The sequence below is a fragment of the Nematolebias whitei genome, chromosome 9 (assembly GCF_014905685.2).
Source record: "Nematolebias whitei isolate Nwh7 chromosome 9, NemWhi1, whole genome shotgun sequence".
NCBI lineage: Eukaryota > Metazoa > Chordata > Actinopteri > Cyprinodontiformes > Rivulidae > Nematolebias > Nematolebias whitei.
The window spans coordinates 6,147,846-6,165,050 of record NC_056506.1 but is presented as its reverse complement, the minus strand read 5'-3'; the positions used below and the strand labels follow the sequence as shown (position 1 = coordinate 6,165,050).

General features: G+C 42.8%; 1 protein-coding gene across 1 annotated transcript in view; it reads left to right on the top strand.

Moving 5' to 3' along the window:
* dlgap1a (discs, large (Drosophila) homolog-associated protein 1a) overlaps window positions 1–17,205 on the top strand; it is a 345,763-nt gene that overhangs the window by 209,199 nt on the left and 119,359 nt on the right. The window contains exon 10 of the mRNA XM_037681980.1: window positions 4,151–4,402. Within this exon, the coding sequence (XP_037537908.1) occupies window positions 4,151–4,402 (252 nt within the window). The remainder of the gene's footprint in view (window positions 1–4,150; window positions 4,403–17,205) is intronic.

Here is a 17,205-nt window from a genome sequence, read left to right as displayed (position 1 = left end):
CGGATTCCTCATTTTTCTGAACTGAATAAAACGTGCATTGAATTTAATGAAATGCAAACGTGAGACGTCATTTATATTTGACCCATCAAAATGAATGCGGTCATTTATTTACAGAATCAAAGTTTAACATCAAACATTTATATTAATTTGGCAAATTATGAAAATAACAACATAAGCAATCAATCAGGAAAAATCATACGGCCATGATTTTTCCGTTGCGTCACCACAGACATTTATGAAAACTGTACAGTTATGATCTTTTACCCACACGGCGGTGGATGAGCACTTTACACAGACATTTCTAAATATCTGGAAGAATTTCTACTTGAGAGAGGAGTTTAAAGATGGGAAAGAAGTTTAAAGAAGAGTAAAAGATGGGGTTTGAGGGAGTGTGAACAGAACGGCACTCTCCGGGCTTCCTTCAGCTTTTCTTACGGTACACTTAGGTGGTGAAATCGACTCTTTTACCTGGAGATGTCTCAGGCGAGATTCCGTTTAACGCACCCTTCAGCGTCTCCGTAGGATGCTGTTACTACTCCGGAGTAGCGGCTAGATTCTGTCCCTCATCAGCTCACCTCAGTGGAAAATGTTATAATCCCATGAACTCGGAAGAGCTCTGTTGTCATGTCAGGATCATCCCGGCTCTCACAGCTACTGCCCAGCGCTAGGACATATCAGAACTGTCCGCGCCGCCGAACTTCTCCGACTTTACAGAACCGAGTAGTTTACAGAACTGAACAGAACTGAGTAGACCAGGAAGTACCGACATTTTAAAGAGACCTTTTCCCGGTTCATCTGGGAGTATTCCCATTGGCCAAAACCGACCAGACGGGGTGTGTCTTGTGACGTAAAAGGTTAGAATGCAGCAAGAATTGTTATGGAACAGATCAGAAATGTTCTCACAGACAGAGAGAGTTTTGTTTTGGCGAGTTTCAGAAACAGGTGCCAAAAAACCCCCTGTTGACGTCTGAGATGATATAAACAGGACAGTCGTTCCAACACATGTCTGCTTCAACTCTTGACCCTGGAACGCACACTTTGCTCATTCAAAGGCAGAAATCAGAAAATGCATAAAAATCTGTAACAGACCTCAACATGAATTCTAACTTTGCATGAGAATTAAAAATCATTACACAGTTAATAAAATTGATTAGTTCACTGCAACATCTAAAATGGTTTGAACTAAGACACTTTGATTATCAACATTTGTAAAATAGTAATGATAATAAAAAGAGAGTGTTCTTTTCACTTGAATCTTCAAGAAAGAAAGTCTCAGGATGGGTGAACCTGTATTTCTGGATTCAAATCAATAAAATGACAGTTTCTGTCCCACAAGGTTCTTAAGGTCAAGGATTTTGACCTTAGGCTTAGTCGTGACACCAGATTAAGTTCACTACAGGTTACATAAATATACAAAAATTACACACATATACACCAGTCATGAGAATCTGCGTCAAGCCGCTTCCTCAGCTTATTTTTATATGCTTATCAGTTCAGATGAGTTCACAGAACTTGAAAGTGTCCTTGGAGCGACAGTTGCATGCTGCAGCCTCACCTCATCCATCTCTCTCTGCTAATCGAAATATCATTGGATCCAGCCCATCATGTCAACTATAGACCTGTTGGCAACCTTCCGTTTCTGCCCAAAGTGTTGGAAAAACTTGTGGCAGCCTGTCTACATGACCACCTCACCACTATTAATATCCACAAGATATTCCAGTCCTTCTTTTGTTCAGCTCATAGCACAGAAACAGCTCTGGTCAGGGTCACAAATGACCTTCTGATGGCAGCTGATGCTGGTTCTCCCTCCCTTCTGATCCTCCTGGACTTGAGCTCAGCTTTTGATACTGTGGATCATGGTATCCTTCTCCACCGCCTAAAACACACTGTAGGACTGACTGAGACAGTGCTGGAATGGTTCAGCTCTTACCTCTCTGACAGATCTGAGTATGTCTCCATTGGGGAAGCAAGATCTCGAAATCACAGTCACCTGTGGTGTTCCTCAGGGGTCAGTCCTTGGGCCCACATTATTTACCCTCTACATCCTCACCCTCAGTCACATTATCACTCATCACAGGATCTCTTTTCATTGTTATGCAGATGACTTGCAGCTCTATATCAAAATAGATTCTACAGGTTCATCAATCTCCTCTCTCACCACCTGTCTTGATGAGGTAAAAGCCTGGGTGAATGCCAACTTTCTCCAATTAAACACATCAAAAACAGAAGCTATTTTGGTTGGTACCCCACATCAGACTCACTCAACATATATCTCTACAATAATCTTCTCTGACCAAAACATTCCCTTTGCTGATACAGTGACTAATCTTGGTGTAAGATTTGTTTCTCATCTTACATTTGAATCCCATATTTAAAATATTTGCAAGACTTCATTCTTTCATCTGAAAATCATCTCCAAACTCCGTCCATTACTCTCCTTTTCTGATGCTGAAAAACTTGTCCATGCTTTCGTTTCCTCAAGACTGGATTACTGCAATGCACTTTTTTACGGAATTCCATCCAAGCACATTCAAAAACTTCATTATGTACAGAACAGTGCAACCAGGATTCTCATAAAGCAAAGGAAACATGATCACATCACCCCAATCCTTAAATCCCTGCACTGGCTTCCCATTTTGCTCCGTATTGAATACAAGGTTTCCATACTCACCCACCAATCTATTCACAGCAATGCTCCACACTATCTTAAAGAACTGCTCACTGCTCAGACATGAACATGGTCCCTCCGCTCCACAAATTCCTACAAACTCCACCCTCACCGGACAAAACTGTGCACCATGGGTGACAGGGCCTTTTGCTCTGCTGCTCCTTGTCTGTGGAACAACCTCCCTGACCATCTAAGGATACCCCAGACTACAGAAAATTTTAAGAAAGGACTGAAGACCTTTTTATTTAAAATATTTTATAATGTTTAAAGTATTTTAATCCTGCAGTTTTTTTTTGTTTTTTTTTTAGCTTTTAACATTTGTTAGTCTCTTTTAGTCCACATTACACTACGTTTTATTCTCTTTAGATATTTTATATTCTAGCACTTTGAGATTATAAATGTAAAGTGCAGTGCAAATTGAATAAATTATTATTAATATCATGGTTCATGGGCAGAGGTAATTGTAAGGATGGCACCATCTAGTGGGCCTTCCCCCTGTCTGTTCTCCCTTGTGTCTGAATTGATTGTCTGATTATCGTCACCTGTGTCATGTCCTGGTTGTGTGTATATAAAGTCTGTCTGTCAGTTCTGTCATTGTCGGTTCGTCGTTGGGTATTGCCTGTCTTGTCCTGCCTGTGTGATCCTGTTTCTTGAGTCCATGTAAGTTTTGCTGCCATGTCAGCCTTTTGATTTATTATTATTATTATTATTAAAAGTATTTTATTTTATACATCTGCCTCCTGAGTCCTGCCTGCGCTACTGGGTTCTCCTGTTCTGATCTGCCTCGAAAATCCTGACAGTAATATTCTCAGCCATACTAGTTTTTAAAAATCCATAACGTTTGACCAAAAATTCTCTACCAAAAATGTCAATTCCTTTAGTAGAATTGTATTGATTTATTTTGCCTCAATACTCAAAACATTAAACATTACTTCCAACAAAGTTAAGTCAGGTCCTCTGGATGGTTTCTTTTGGTTGAAATGTTTCGTCTTTCATCCAAAACACTTCATCAGTCAGAGGAACCACAATAAACTCATAAATCATAAATCCTTGTGGGATTGAGTTTGTTGTGGCTCCTCGAACTGATTAAGTTTTTAGGATGAAAGACGAAACATTTCATCAAAAAGAAACCATCCAGAGGTTTTGACTTCATGTTGTCTGATTTTTTTTTACTTGGATTATTGATCATGAACTTTGATTAAACATTGCAATTTTACAATGTAAACTGTAATGTTTTTTAATATGTACAAATTAAACACTAAAGTTTTTTTTTTTAATGCAAGTAAATGTAGTGGTTAAAATTGCTCTCCTGTCTTAGACAAACTAAAACTGAACTAAATGTGCCACCAGAGGGCTCACTCACTAAAAAGAAGGGCAATCAACGTTACTTTTTCTGAACTAACATACCTGCACCATCCAGACTGTTGTTTTCTCTGCATTTTATTGGTTGTTCTTTGTTTTTGTTTGTATTTTTCTATTCAGGCAGACCTGGACTTGCCAGACCTACTGGACACACCTTTAGACTCCCCAAACCTTCACAGGGACATCTTGTCAGCCCGTGGTCTCACTCGACACTATTCACGTGATGCTGCCACCTCCACCGTCAGCATCCAGGGCTCAGGGAACCACTACCACGCCTGTGCTTCTGACGACTATGACGATGTTGGCTTTGACCCGTCCATCCTCCCCCCTCCAGACCCCTGGATTGATACTGTAACTGATGACCCGCTTGATGCCAACTTCAATAGTTCTGCTATTCTGGAGGTATGTTTCCTCGGTGATGATGTCCCAACGCTTCTCTCACAACGCAACAGAACAGAGAATAAAAGAAAAAAAGCCCTACCGCCCCTCCCCACCCACACCGGCTAAGCTGCACATACACAAATGTCTTTATATAGGCATCAATATATTTTCAACATATAACACAAAAGCTCACCAGATGTCCCAGAATCCCTCCACAGAACCCTTTAGGGTGCATCTATTTTTTCCAAATGGATATGGTACTTTGTACATCACCTCTCTTATTCAATGTATATATGCTGTGGTGTGTGAGTCCTTCCAACTGCATAAACTTAGCCTCCTGGCTAGAAAAGAGCCAAAGGCAATCACATCCTTCTTGCATTTGCTGAAGGACATATCCCCAGGGACTACCTTGAACAGTGAGGTGAGTGGTGATGGGTGTACAATTTTGCCACACATTCCAGAGCAAGTGTCAATGACAAATTGCCCAAAAGTCTGCAGTTTGGGACAGGTCCAGAATGCATTCTAGAGTGTAGCTGGAGTTTGTTTGCAACAACTGAATGCAAGATACAGGTTGGCTTTGATTTTGGACAGCTTGTCTTTGAACCAGTGCAACCTGTGCACTACCTTGAATTGAATTACAGCATGTCTCAGACAGATTGAAGATGTGTAAATGTTTACTCTAAAAAAGTTAAGTCTGTTCCTCTGGCCATTCAAAAAACAAAACAAAGCAAAACAACAACAACAAAAAAATCTAGAAACGTTTCGTCTTTCATCTGAAAGACTTCCTCAGTCTGAGGTGCTGTATTCAGCTCAGTCTCTTAAATAGCACCTTCTCAGAGTGGATCAACCAGTTTGCTGCTGACAACCAAAACCAGCTGCTCACATGGTCAAGAAGGCCCATCAGCCTAACAATGGATCATTAACACACTGATGGCTGATTACTATTCACAGGGGGCTGAGTGATACTAGCAATAACAGCATTGTAAGAGGGGGACAGTTGAACACAGAGGCCTCCACCCCTGTTTAATGATGGATGATTTCTTTTCACAAACATGGCCTCTTTTACTCCTCTCTCAAACCATCATTCCTCTCTATCAAGGATGTGAACATCTTCATCCCTGAAATAGTGACCGCTGGCCTGGAAATGAGTGTAGACCGCAGAGTCCTTGCATGATGATGTTGCTCTTCTGTGCAGAGCCATCCTTTTGGCCAGTGGCTGTTTAGTTTCCCCGTTGTAAGACTGATCACAGACCTCCTGACACTAAACAGTATAACCCTGTGGATAAATACATCAAGTTCACATGAGAAGATGTAAAAACGGCAGGTTTGCTTTCTTGGACTGTGAGGTCTCAGTCTCTGATAGAGGACTTTTGCAAACTGAGGTGTACTGCAAACCCACCCACACAGACCAGTATTTGCAGTTTGACTCCCATCACCCTTTGGAGCACAAGTTAGGAGTCATCAGGACTCTGTACCACAGAGCAGACAATGTCCCCACTAACTCAGAAGCCAGGCAGAAGGAGAAATCTCACACAAGACAGGCTCTAGAGCAATGTGGATATCCTAACTGAGCCTTCCTGAAAGCAGAGAAGAAACCCAAACAGGACTCCAGTCAGCCATCAAGTAAAAAGGAGGAACCCAGACCAGTGGTCATTCCATATGTTGAGGGACTATCAGAGAAACGGAGACGTCTATTTTCAAAACACAACGTCCCAGTGGCTTTTAAATCCCAAAATGCATTACGGCAAAGACTGGTTCATCCCAAAGATTCAATTCAATTCAGTTTATTTATATAGTGCCAAATCACAACAAAGTTGTCTCAGGACACTTTACGGAAACATTCACATAAAAGCCAATTAGTAAAGTTCTCTATCTAAGGAATCCAGCAGACAAGTTGAATCTTGGCTTCATTGCAGTCTCCCAGCCTGAGCAAGCACAGTGGCAACAGTGGAAAGGAAAAACTCTCTTTTAAAAGGAAGAAACCTCCAGCAGAACCAGGCTCAGGACAAGCGGCCATCTGCTTTGACCGGCTGGTTGAGAGGACAGGAAGGAGAGACAGACAGGAAACCCAAGCCAACCTTAACTATAGGATTTAGCAAAAAGGAAAGTCTTAAGCCTAGTTTTAAAACTGGATAATGTGTCAACCTCACGGACAGAGATTGGAAGTTGGTTCCACAAGAGAGGAGCCTGATAACTGAAGGATCTTCCTCCCATTCTGTTTTTGTAAATTCTAGGAACCACAAGTAAACCTGCAGTCTGAGAGCGAAGTGCTCTGTTAGGAAAATATGGAACAATAAGATCTGTAATATAAGATGGAGCTAGGTTGTTGAGAGCTTTGTAGGTTAGAAGTAAGATTTTAAATTCTATTCTGGACTTGACAGGGAGCCAATGGAGAGAAGCTAAAACTGGAGAGATATGATCTCTCCTACTAATTCCGGTTAAGACTCTGGCAGCAGCATTTTGGATCAACCGAAGACGTTTTAAAGAAATATTTGGACATCCAGATAATAAACCATTGCAATAGTCCAGTCTAGACGTGACAAATGCATGGACCAGTTTTTCTGCATCATTTTTAGATCAGATGTTTCTAATGTTAGTGATATTACGCAGGTGGAAGAAGGCAGTTCTAGTAACGTTTTTAATGTGGGGGATAAAAGACATGTCCTGATCAAAAATAACACCAAGATTTTTAACATTAGAAGTGGAGGACAGATTAATGCATCTAAGGAGGGAGAAAGATTGAAAAAGTAATTCCTAAGGTGCTCAGGTCCAAAAACCAAAACCTCAGTTTTGTCTGTGTTCAACAGGAGAAAATTAAGAGTCATCCAGGTTTTTATGTCTTTAAGACATGCTTGTAGTCTAAGTAGCTGATTGGATTCATTGCGTTTAATGTACAAATATAATTGTGTGTCATCAGCATAACAATAAAAATTTATCCCATGCTGTTTAATAACTTTACCTAATGGAAGCATATATAAAGTAAAGAGTATTGTCCCAAGCACTGAGCCCTGAGGAACTCCATGACTAACTTTGGTGTATGAAGAAGATTTATTATTTACATTTACAAACTGGAATCTATCAGATAGATATGATTTAAACCAGTTTAGAGCTGTTCCTGTAATCCCAACATTATATTCAAGCCTCTGTAGTAAAATAGTGTGATCAATTGTATCAAATGCAGCACTGAGGTCTAACAGGACCAGTAGAGACACAAGTCCATTGTCTGAGGCCATGAGAATATCATTAGTGACTTTTACTAGTGCTGTTTCTGTGCTATGATAAGCTCTAAACCCTGACTGAAACTCTTCAAACAGATTATTTCTTTGTAGATGTTCACGCAACTGACCTGCAACTATTTTCTCTAGAATTTTTGAGATGAAAGTTAGATTAGATATAGGTCTATAGTTGGCCAGAATTTCTGAATCAAGATCAGACTTCTTAAGTAAAGGTTTAATTACAGCAACCTTAAAGCGCTGTGGTACATAACCATCCATTAAAGACAAATTAAGTAGATCCAAAATGTGGACATTAATTAGGGGAAATACCTCTTTAAACAGTCTGGTTTGGATGACGTTATTATTTTTGACAATTCAGAGCTCAACAGGACAAAAACTGTCCAAACATAAATCAGGCTCTAGTGAAATTTTTAAAGTTGTCTCAATTTGACAGGGGACTAGAGATAGTAGAAGGAAGGATGGTTTGAATTTTTTCGTAATTGAAATAATTTTATTTATAAAGAATCTCATGAAGTCATCACTACTTATAGTTGTAGGAAGGGGTTGAACGAGTATATAATTTTTAAACTCGACATTAACATAATAAAACCCGAGTAGAACTCGAGTATTTGATGACGTCATAGATCTCAAGATACAAAAATAAATAAATAAATAAAACCACAAAAAAGCTAATTATTTACAGTAGTGAGTCACGTGAGATACGTGTCACTTGTTGTATGACAAATATATGGATATATATTTATGCATACTTTTCACGAGTTCTTCATTTTTCTGACTGTAAATGCCGTGCATTGAATTTAAAGGAATGCGAACAAGAGACGTTATTACCTTTGACCCATCAAATGAATGGAATCATTTATTTTCAGAATCAAAGTTTAACATCAAACATTTACATTAATTTGGCAAAATATGAAAATAATAATAGACAGTTTCACAGAAAATGAACTTCAAATCACTCGGCGGTGATTTGAGGACTTTGCTTCAGATATTTCTAAAAATATCTGCACTGATTTATGAGAGAGAGGTGAGTTTAAGAGTAAATTGAGATTTATCTTACAGAGGAAATATGTGAGGGAAATTTAATCTGTTTAACCAGAAATTGCACGCTCCGTCCGATCTCAGCTTCTCACGGTACACTTGGTCAAAATAGAACCATCTACCTGTTGATGATGAATCAGCGTCGGAGTAGTTCCTTTCTGACTCGTTTCAGCGTCTCCGTCGAGAACTACCAAACCTTCAGAGAGTCGTGCGTAGTTAGCTCAAAACAGAATTATAATCCCAAAAACCTCTGGATTCTTCATTGCTCTCTTGGACTCTTCATTGCTCTGAAACTTTCAGAACCGGCTGCACTCTCAATCTCAATCTCAATCTCACATGAACTGGGAAGTTGCCACATTTTATTTGGGTCGACTTCCTGTTCAATTTAGAGCTTTCTGATTCGTGGAAGGACCAGAAAGAGGAGTGGTTTTGACGTAAGGTGTTTATCAACAGTCGAGGTCAGAGAATGAAATTTGTTTTCACATACAGAAAAGATTATTGCAGCAACAGCAGACTTCGTGGAGTCAACTCTTGGTAATCTTCTGAAAAAGTTTAAACATGACATTTTTCTCGGTAAACATTTTAGTTGACCGAAAACCAACCTTTCACATACTTACGACTTGACTCATTTCAGACAGAAAATCAAGGAATGCTTATTCAGGTGATTTCTTCTTGGAATGAGGAATAAAAATCATTACTTACTGTTTATGTAAAATAAAGATGAGTAGTTCTTTTCAACCTATAAGCGTTGAGTGAAACTACCACAATTGATTATTAAAACATTTGTAAAACAGTAATGATTATAGAGGATTGTCTTTTCTGCTTGATTAATTCAAGAAAGAAAGTCATCAGATGGCCCAGACTAATTCAGATCAATGAAACTAACAGTCTCTGTCCATCTGGTAGATTTGAGGTCATCTGGTTCACTACAGTCCCCCCTTTGGAAATCATCACCTGTCCATGGGGATGAATTCCAACCGTGAACTTAGACCTTCAAATGTCCTTGAGCTTGATGTAATCCAGCAAGGAAGACCAAAGTCAAGGTAATTCCACAATGTTCTTGGTGTTCCATTGCGTTGATTATAATCCCATATCGTCTCGATAATCCCATTGTAGCAATGCTTTAACCCCTTGGAAACAGAGTCTGTAATCCATTGGAAAAAGTCATATAATCCACAACGGTAAATCCACAGCGATTGGAAGTGTTGATTAATCAGCATACAGAGGGGTACCCTTGGATTGAACTGAAGAAGCGGCCACTGGATGAAGAGTTGAGACCAACGTCAGGATTGCAGGTCGCCTCCAGCGAAGGTTGTCTCCAGCGACGTCCAGCCTGTGCCGTTCTGGTTCAATGTGTCATGCAATTATGTGGTTTAAGGTGGGCTTATGAAGGGGATTTTACATAAGGCCTTAAACTATATGCATCTGGTGTGTAAGCTATTATGGTTGGGAACAGCTACAACTACCAGTTAAGGGGTGGAGAATGCTGAAAAGGGGTAACTACAGGGGTTTATGCCTATAGAAAAGGGTTCCAAACTATTTTTCCATTTCTAACTTGGTTTAAGTTAGCTTTACATGGTAAAATATAGTTTGGTGTAATTGTCTGTTGTCCTTTAGACGAACGACTTGAGATTGGGTGTTTGGTTTTCCCATAAATGTTTTGGAAGTCTATGGCGAGACTTATCAAAAAGAATTAGCTATCCCCCCGAATAGAATTGTTCGAGTAGGTTCGGCTTAAGCGTTGTGAGTTCAAGGTAGATTATGGTACTCAAGGTAGCAATAATATACATTGACTCCGCAAAGATTGCAATTTAGTGAATGAACTGCATGTTGGCATGGTTAAAGGCTTCTTAGTCTCTAACTTACTACACAACAAAATTCATTCTTACCTCAGAAACAATACCAAAATCAACTAAACAACGTTCCAACACCGACAAGAGTAGTGACTAAGCATCTAGAAACATCGTTTCACAGCTTCTCCTCACCCTGGTTGCCAGATTTCAGTCACGCTGTCCCGTTTTATCAAGGGTAGGTCCTGCGAGTTTAAACTATGGTTAATTTTATTATCCATTAGTTATCTTCTGCTTGGATGACCCTTGTTCCCACGAGGTCTGATTTTGTGATGTCTTTGTCTCCTAAGGAGTTATTGCACGCCTTGTGTTGTTTAACCTGGTTACGGTGTACCCATTTAACAGTTGGCTCTTTTTGGCCTTTACTGATTTTTATCTGGTAGATAATTGGAGACACTTTGTCGGTTATCAGATGGGGTCCAGTCCATCTGGGCATCAGCTTACGGGCGAGAGTTCCGGTCCCGGACTCTACTCTCCCAGTTTTGGGTGCAAACGTGTAGTACCAGACCCTGTCTCCCACTTGGAGTTCCTCGTGAGAGGCCTTTTGGTCGTAGTACGCTTTGCGTCCTTCAGCTGATTTTTCCAGGTTTTTCTGTGCGAAAGCAAAAGTGTTCTTAAGATGTCTTTCCAAGTCTTTCATGTATTGTTGTGTGGTGTAGGCTGTTGCCATGGCAGCATCGCCTGGTTGGTACAACAGGTGCAGAGGGAGAGTCATTTGTCGACCCGTCATCATCTCGAAAGGAGCGATGCCAGTCGACGTGTGTGGAGTGGCCCTTATGGCCATGAGGACCAGAGGGAGTTTCACGTCCCAGTCCTTGTGGTTTGCGGCTACGTATTTTTTCAAAATACTCACCACAGTCCTGTTTGCTCTCTCAACCTGGCCTGAAGCCTGTGGGTGGTAGCCAATATGGAAGTTGGCTTTGACGCCTAGCGTCTTCCACAGTTCCTTCATTACTTCACCTGTGAAGTGTGTACCTTGGTCTGAGTTCACCCTAAGGGGAAGTCCAAACCTTGAAAATACATGATTCATTAACAACATAGCAGTGGTTTGGGCTGTGTCATTAGGGGCTGGTAGACATTCTACCCATTTGGTAAACGCGCAGGTTACCGTGAGAAAATATTTATTTCCTCTAGAGGTCTTAGTGAGTGGTCCGACCCAGTCAATCTGGAGGTCCGACCATGGAAATGCAATGCCTCTACTATGCAGTGGTGCTCTGTGAAGTGGTCTGGATGGTTGAAACTGGCCACAGATCAGGCACCCTTTTATGTAGTCTTTGACATCCTTTTTCATTCCAGGCCAATAAGCAATCTGTTTTAATGCTTTTAGCGTGGCATTGTCACCCTTATGTCCTGCGGACGGAAGGTCATGTGCATGGACTAACATCACCCCCCTGTGGTCATGGGGGACCACGAACACAGGTGAGGACGTCCGTCCATGAGCAAAAGTTAGGATGCCCTTAAGTAGTTTTAGCGGTTTGCGCAGCTGAAAGAGGACTTTAAGGTCTGGATTGGAATCCAGCTCGCCTTTCGATGGAGTGTATTTGTCTGGGTCAGTCAGATACAGCATCATCGAGTTAATTGCAGGATCCAACTTCTGAAGTTGGATGATGTCTGGGTCAGTCAGCATTGGGCGCACAGAAACTGTGTTATCAGCAGGTTTAGCTGCAGCTTGTGCACGTGTGACCGCCATTACCTCAGTTGTAGCTTGTGACGACTGAGTTTTGAGTAGCCAGGAGGGGTCAAAGGACCATGTGGGTCCGTCAACGGCTCCTTCCTTGGCTAGGGAGTCTGCAAGGTCATTGTAGTACTTGTCATCGCCTGGGACCCTGGAGTGACCTGGAACTTTCTTCCAGAAGATCTGTAGATCATGTGATGTCACTAAGTGATCACATGTCATGAAAAGCTCTTTGTGTTTTACCACCTTTTTGTTGCTTGTGAGAAAACCGTTCTGTTTCCACAGAGCGAGATGACACAAGAAACTCAGTCGAGCATAGTTAGAGTCAGTGCAGATGACTAACGTCTGGATGGAGCGTTCCACTGCCATCTGTAGGCCTATTAGGATTGCAGCTATCTCAGCGTACTGAGAAGACTGAGAGCCCAATTTATAGCCAAATGTGACCTGTTCCAGGTCTTGGAGGAGAACTCCTCCAACACCTGCTTTGCAGACTTTCTCGTGGTGGAATGAGCATCCATCCACGTACAATGTCGCCATATCTTTACAGATATTGCCATCAAAGAAGTGGTGATTTGGGTCCTCAGCAGCTGAGGGTTTACTCACAACCGGCTGTTGGGTGGCTGGTACATCCCGTGTACATTCTTGGCAGATTGCCAAATCAGTGCCCAAGTGCGACTTCTTATTTTGACCGTAGCGGATGTCTAGGTTAAAACTTTGAAGTGCCATAAGCCAGGTTGCAACACGTGAGTTTTGTCACCACACCATCTCTGATGCGTTGGCTGTTCAGAAACGTTACTGGCTGGTGTTGTGTCTCAACAATGATCCTCTGTCCACCAATATAGCAGGAGAAATGTTTCACTGCCCACACAGTGGTCAATAGAGCCTTCTCACAGTCTGAATACTGTAATTCAGGGCCTGCCATTGTTTTGCTGGCGTAGGCCACAACACGCTTGTCTTTGTCGTGTATTTGGTACAGACCTGCACTCATGCAGTGAGGTGAGAAGCCCACTTCCAAGTAGAACTCTTTGTTGTAGTCTGGGTAGACTAGACATGGGGCTAGCTTGAGCCTGTCTTTGAGAGCGTTCATTGCCTGCTGTTGTGTATCAGTCCAGACAAAAGGAACGTCTTTCTTTAAGAGTTCAGTTAGTGGTTTTGCGAGATCCGCATAATGCTCTATGAACTGGCGAGAGTAGTTACACACTCCCAAGAAACTTTGTAGTTCTTTGAGATTGGTTGGGACTTTGAGGTTGTCTAGGCCTTGGGTGCGAGTCAACTGTGGTTGTACTCCGTCTGGACCTACTAAGAGGCCAACGTAGTCCACTTTGGTTCTGCACCACTGGCACTTTGACAGTGAGATTTTAGCACCAGCAGTTGTTAGCTGATTTAGGACGTGGTCGATCTCAGCCAAATGGGAATCCAGTGTTGGCTGCCTCAAAAGGATGTCGTCCACGTAGATTAGTGTCCCACGCTCGTGGGCGTCTGGACATGCTTTGTTCAAGAAGATGTTGAACTCTGCAGGTGAGTTAGCGTAGCCAAAGGGACACCTGGTAAAGGTGTATTGTCGGCTGCCAAAAGTGAAAGCTAGTTTGTGTTGATCCTCGGCGCGCACAGGGATGGTCCAAAAACCAGAGGCGACGTCGAGGGTCGAGAAGTACTTACCATCGGTGACCTTTGGCAGTTCCTGATGGAGCTGAGTCATTGGCCACCTGGATAAGGGTACTTGTTTATTTAGCTTTCTGTAATCTATGGTAAGTCTCCACTTACCATTTGGTTTTAAAACTGGCCATAGAGGCGCAGAGTAGGTGCTATTACATTGTCTGATTATACCTTTGACCAAAAGGTCATCAATGATCTCCTGGACAGGCTGGTATGCTGCCAGAGGGATCTTGTATTGTCTGACAAATGTTGGCGGTGCGTTGGGTGGGGTTGGGATTCTCACTGCGTGGAGTGAGGTCAACCCACAATCTGTTGAATCAGTTGCAAATGACTTTTCTTATTTTAAAAGAACTTGGCGAAGTTTGTCTCTTTCTTCATCAGATGTCAGAGCGTCAGCTTGTGCGACCACCTGATCAATCTGTGATGAGACTGATAAGGGTTCTTGCTCCTTGGGGAGCTCCAACGAATCCCTTTCTGAGTCGTCGGGCCTGTCTATGGGTAAGACACCATAGGTTTGAGGTCCTTGGCCGACATCATCGGCTGAGAAAAGAGCTATGGCCTGTGTTGGTTTTGTGAACCATACTGGCCCAGCTTCTTGACTCGGTACCAGATTGTCTGGGAGTCCTCCCAGAAATGGAATGCCTAGTTCAAAATCATGAAAGTCAGTTGAAATCAACCATCCTAGCATAGTGTTTTTTGGGATCAGCACCTCATCCATGCCTGTGTTACACACAGCAATAGATGTGGTCCTGGAGTCAAGACTCACCTGGTTCGTGGCTTCCACGGACAGTCCCAAGTTGAAAAATGCAGGAGAGGGTTGAAAATATGCCTGTTTGTGGCTAATAGCTTGTCCAGCTACGATGTGGATTCGCACCATTAGGTTAATCACCTGAGGTGGTACTGTGGTGGCTTGGTTGCTAGCAACCTGGCAGGCCTCTGGAATGGTCTGCCCAGCCTTAAGGTTTGCTGTGTCTAGCACAGGCGCATCCTTTGTGGCTGGTTTTAGGGACCACAGCACCTTGGTAATGGTGTCCACGTGGACACCTAACCTTACCAAAACGTCAGAGCCTATGTAGGATGCATGTGGTAAGTTTTGGATAACGAGAAACGGGTGAACCAGTTCTCGTTGATTCCAGTTCAGTTTTAGGTTAATGACTCCTTCTGCGGTCATTACCTGTGAACTATTGGGAACTAATGGAAAGCGGAAAGCTTTTTTAATTAGTTCTAGACCAACGTGTTTGTGAACCAAGGTTTCATAGAAAGCTCGGTTAATTGCTGATTTATCTGTCCACAGAGGCAGAACAGCATCGTTGGTGAGGGACCCTTGGATCTCTACACCCTTAACTACCAGTGGTAGGTAGTGTTTGGCGGACTCTGACTGCTCCAGCTCACAGAGGAGACTGTCTTGTTGGGTCAGAGTTTGGACCACTGAGCGGGTCTCTTTGGTTTCACATGACGTCAGAGGAGTACTCACCGGGCTCGTGTCCTCGGCTGAGGAGTCCTTTGCGCCTTCCGCGGTACCTGCTGTTGGGCAGTCTGTGTCACACTCCGGAGGCGTATCGATTGGCAGTGGCTTGCTCACTGTTGTCCACATCGTTTGATCACCATAATCTATAATCGCGTCGAAGCGATTTATAAAATCCTGGCCAACCAAAAATGGGAATGAGTCAACACGAGACACGTGTACTGGGTGGTACAGCGTCATATTGCCAATCTGCATGTGAACCATTGCTATAGCTGTCAGGGTTGTTTTCTTCTCTGAGAGACCCTGCATTTCTATAGCACATTCAGAGAGAGGTATCATCCTGTTAACACTGGCAGCGGCCGTCCTCAGCTCCTCGAACAGTGTAGCTGACATAATTGTTATGTCTGCCCCACCGTCCAAGAGTGCTTCGTGTGTGAGGACACCTTCGAGTGTTACTGACAGGTACGCCTTCTTGGCGACCCCCCTTCTGATAAAGTTACACAGAAACCTTTTGGGTTTTTTCTGACGCTTCTTCACGCGTTCAGCCTTATCTGTGTAATCTTGGTTTGTCTGAACCGTCAGCACAGCAGAGGCTGTTTCTGAGCGTTCAGCTTGCGATGACTCGTCATCGTTTGTGTGTGTGTTTACCCCCCCTTCTTCTGATGAGGGGTTGTTCGAGGCAACAACAGCAACGTCTTGGTGTGGTCCACCGACACCTGTAATGTTGTCATTCGCGCCCCTAGATGTAATAGGGATTACACTACTGCAAAGTGCTCCTGGTTGGGTTCCCGTGTCAGTGTGTTTCAAAGTTTCTAACAACCTGCGTAGTTTCTCTGTCTCTTCCGAGCTCAGAGGTGTAGGGCCTAGTTTCTGGAACTTTTGTGATTTTTTCGCCTCGGTTCGTTTCGTCCGAGGTGGGGGACGGTCAGGTACGTCTTTCGGGGGTTCCTTTACGTACTGCCCCTGAGGATATGGTTTCCCATATCTATGCGTCCTGCGCTCACCCCTTTTACGATAATCACTGTCATCCTCTGAAAGAGGAGCTTTTTTGTCCCAGCGTGCACCTTCAGGACGCGGTTTGTTAGTTTGAACAGACTGTTTCCTCTCTTTCTTAGGAGGAGGCGGCGAAGCACGTCGTCCTTCCAGTTCAAGAGGGAGGGGTTTAACCTTTACACTAGGAAACACTTCAATGGGCGTCTTAGCACGAGAACATGCTTCAAACACATTCACAGCACACTGTTTAATCTCACTGATGGATTTTTCTCTGAAATTTGCCATCATTTGTACTGATTGTCTGAAATCAGAGTGGAGATTTTTGCTGAAAACAAACTTAAAACCATCATCTTCTTCCATTCCGGTCTCATTTCTGTTACCAAAATAAGCTTGGAAGATTCTTTTGTAATAAACTTTTGGATGTTCAGTTTTACCCTGCATGACCTTGTCTGCAGCTGGGAAACCAGCAGATCCCGTGCAGGAGTCGTACTCTCTGATCAAAGCCCCACACAGAAGGTTGTAATCCCTCTTCGTTGCATCTGGTAGACGCTCGATGAAGGTGAACACCTCTCTGTCCGAAGTGAGCCGTATCAGACTGATCTTATCCTCTACCGCAGCATTAGGATAAGATCTCAATCTGAACTCCAGATCTTTGAGATACGCTTTTGTTCCAGATGAGCCCATCGGTCCTGGTACAAAGCATTGTACATATTTTGAGATTTTCTGCAAATCATCCATTGAAGGAGACTGTATTAACGGTCTCACATGCGTGGTTGGTGGTGCATATTGGTCAAGGACTGCCCCTACCACCCGAGATGGGGGTGGAGGTGACTACATGGCGTTAGGAGGAAGAGGTGCATATCGGTGCAGGTCTGTCCCCA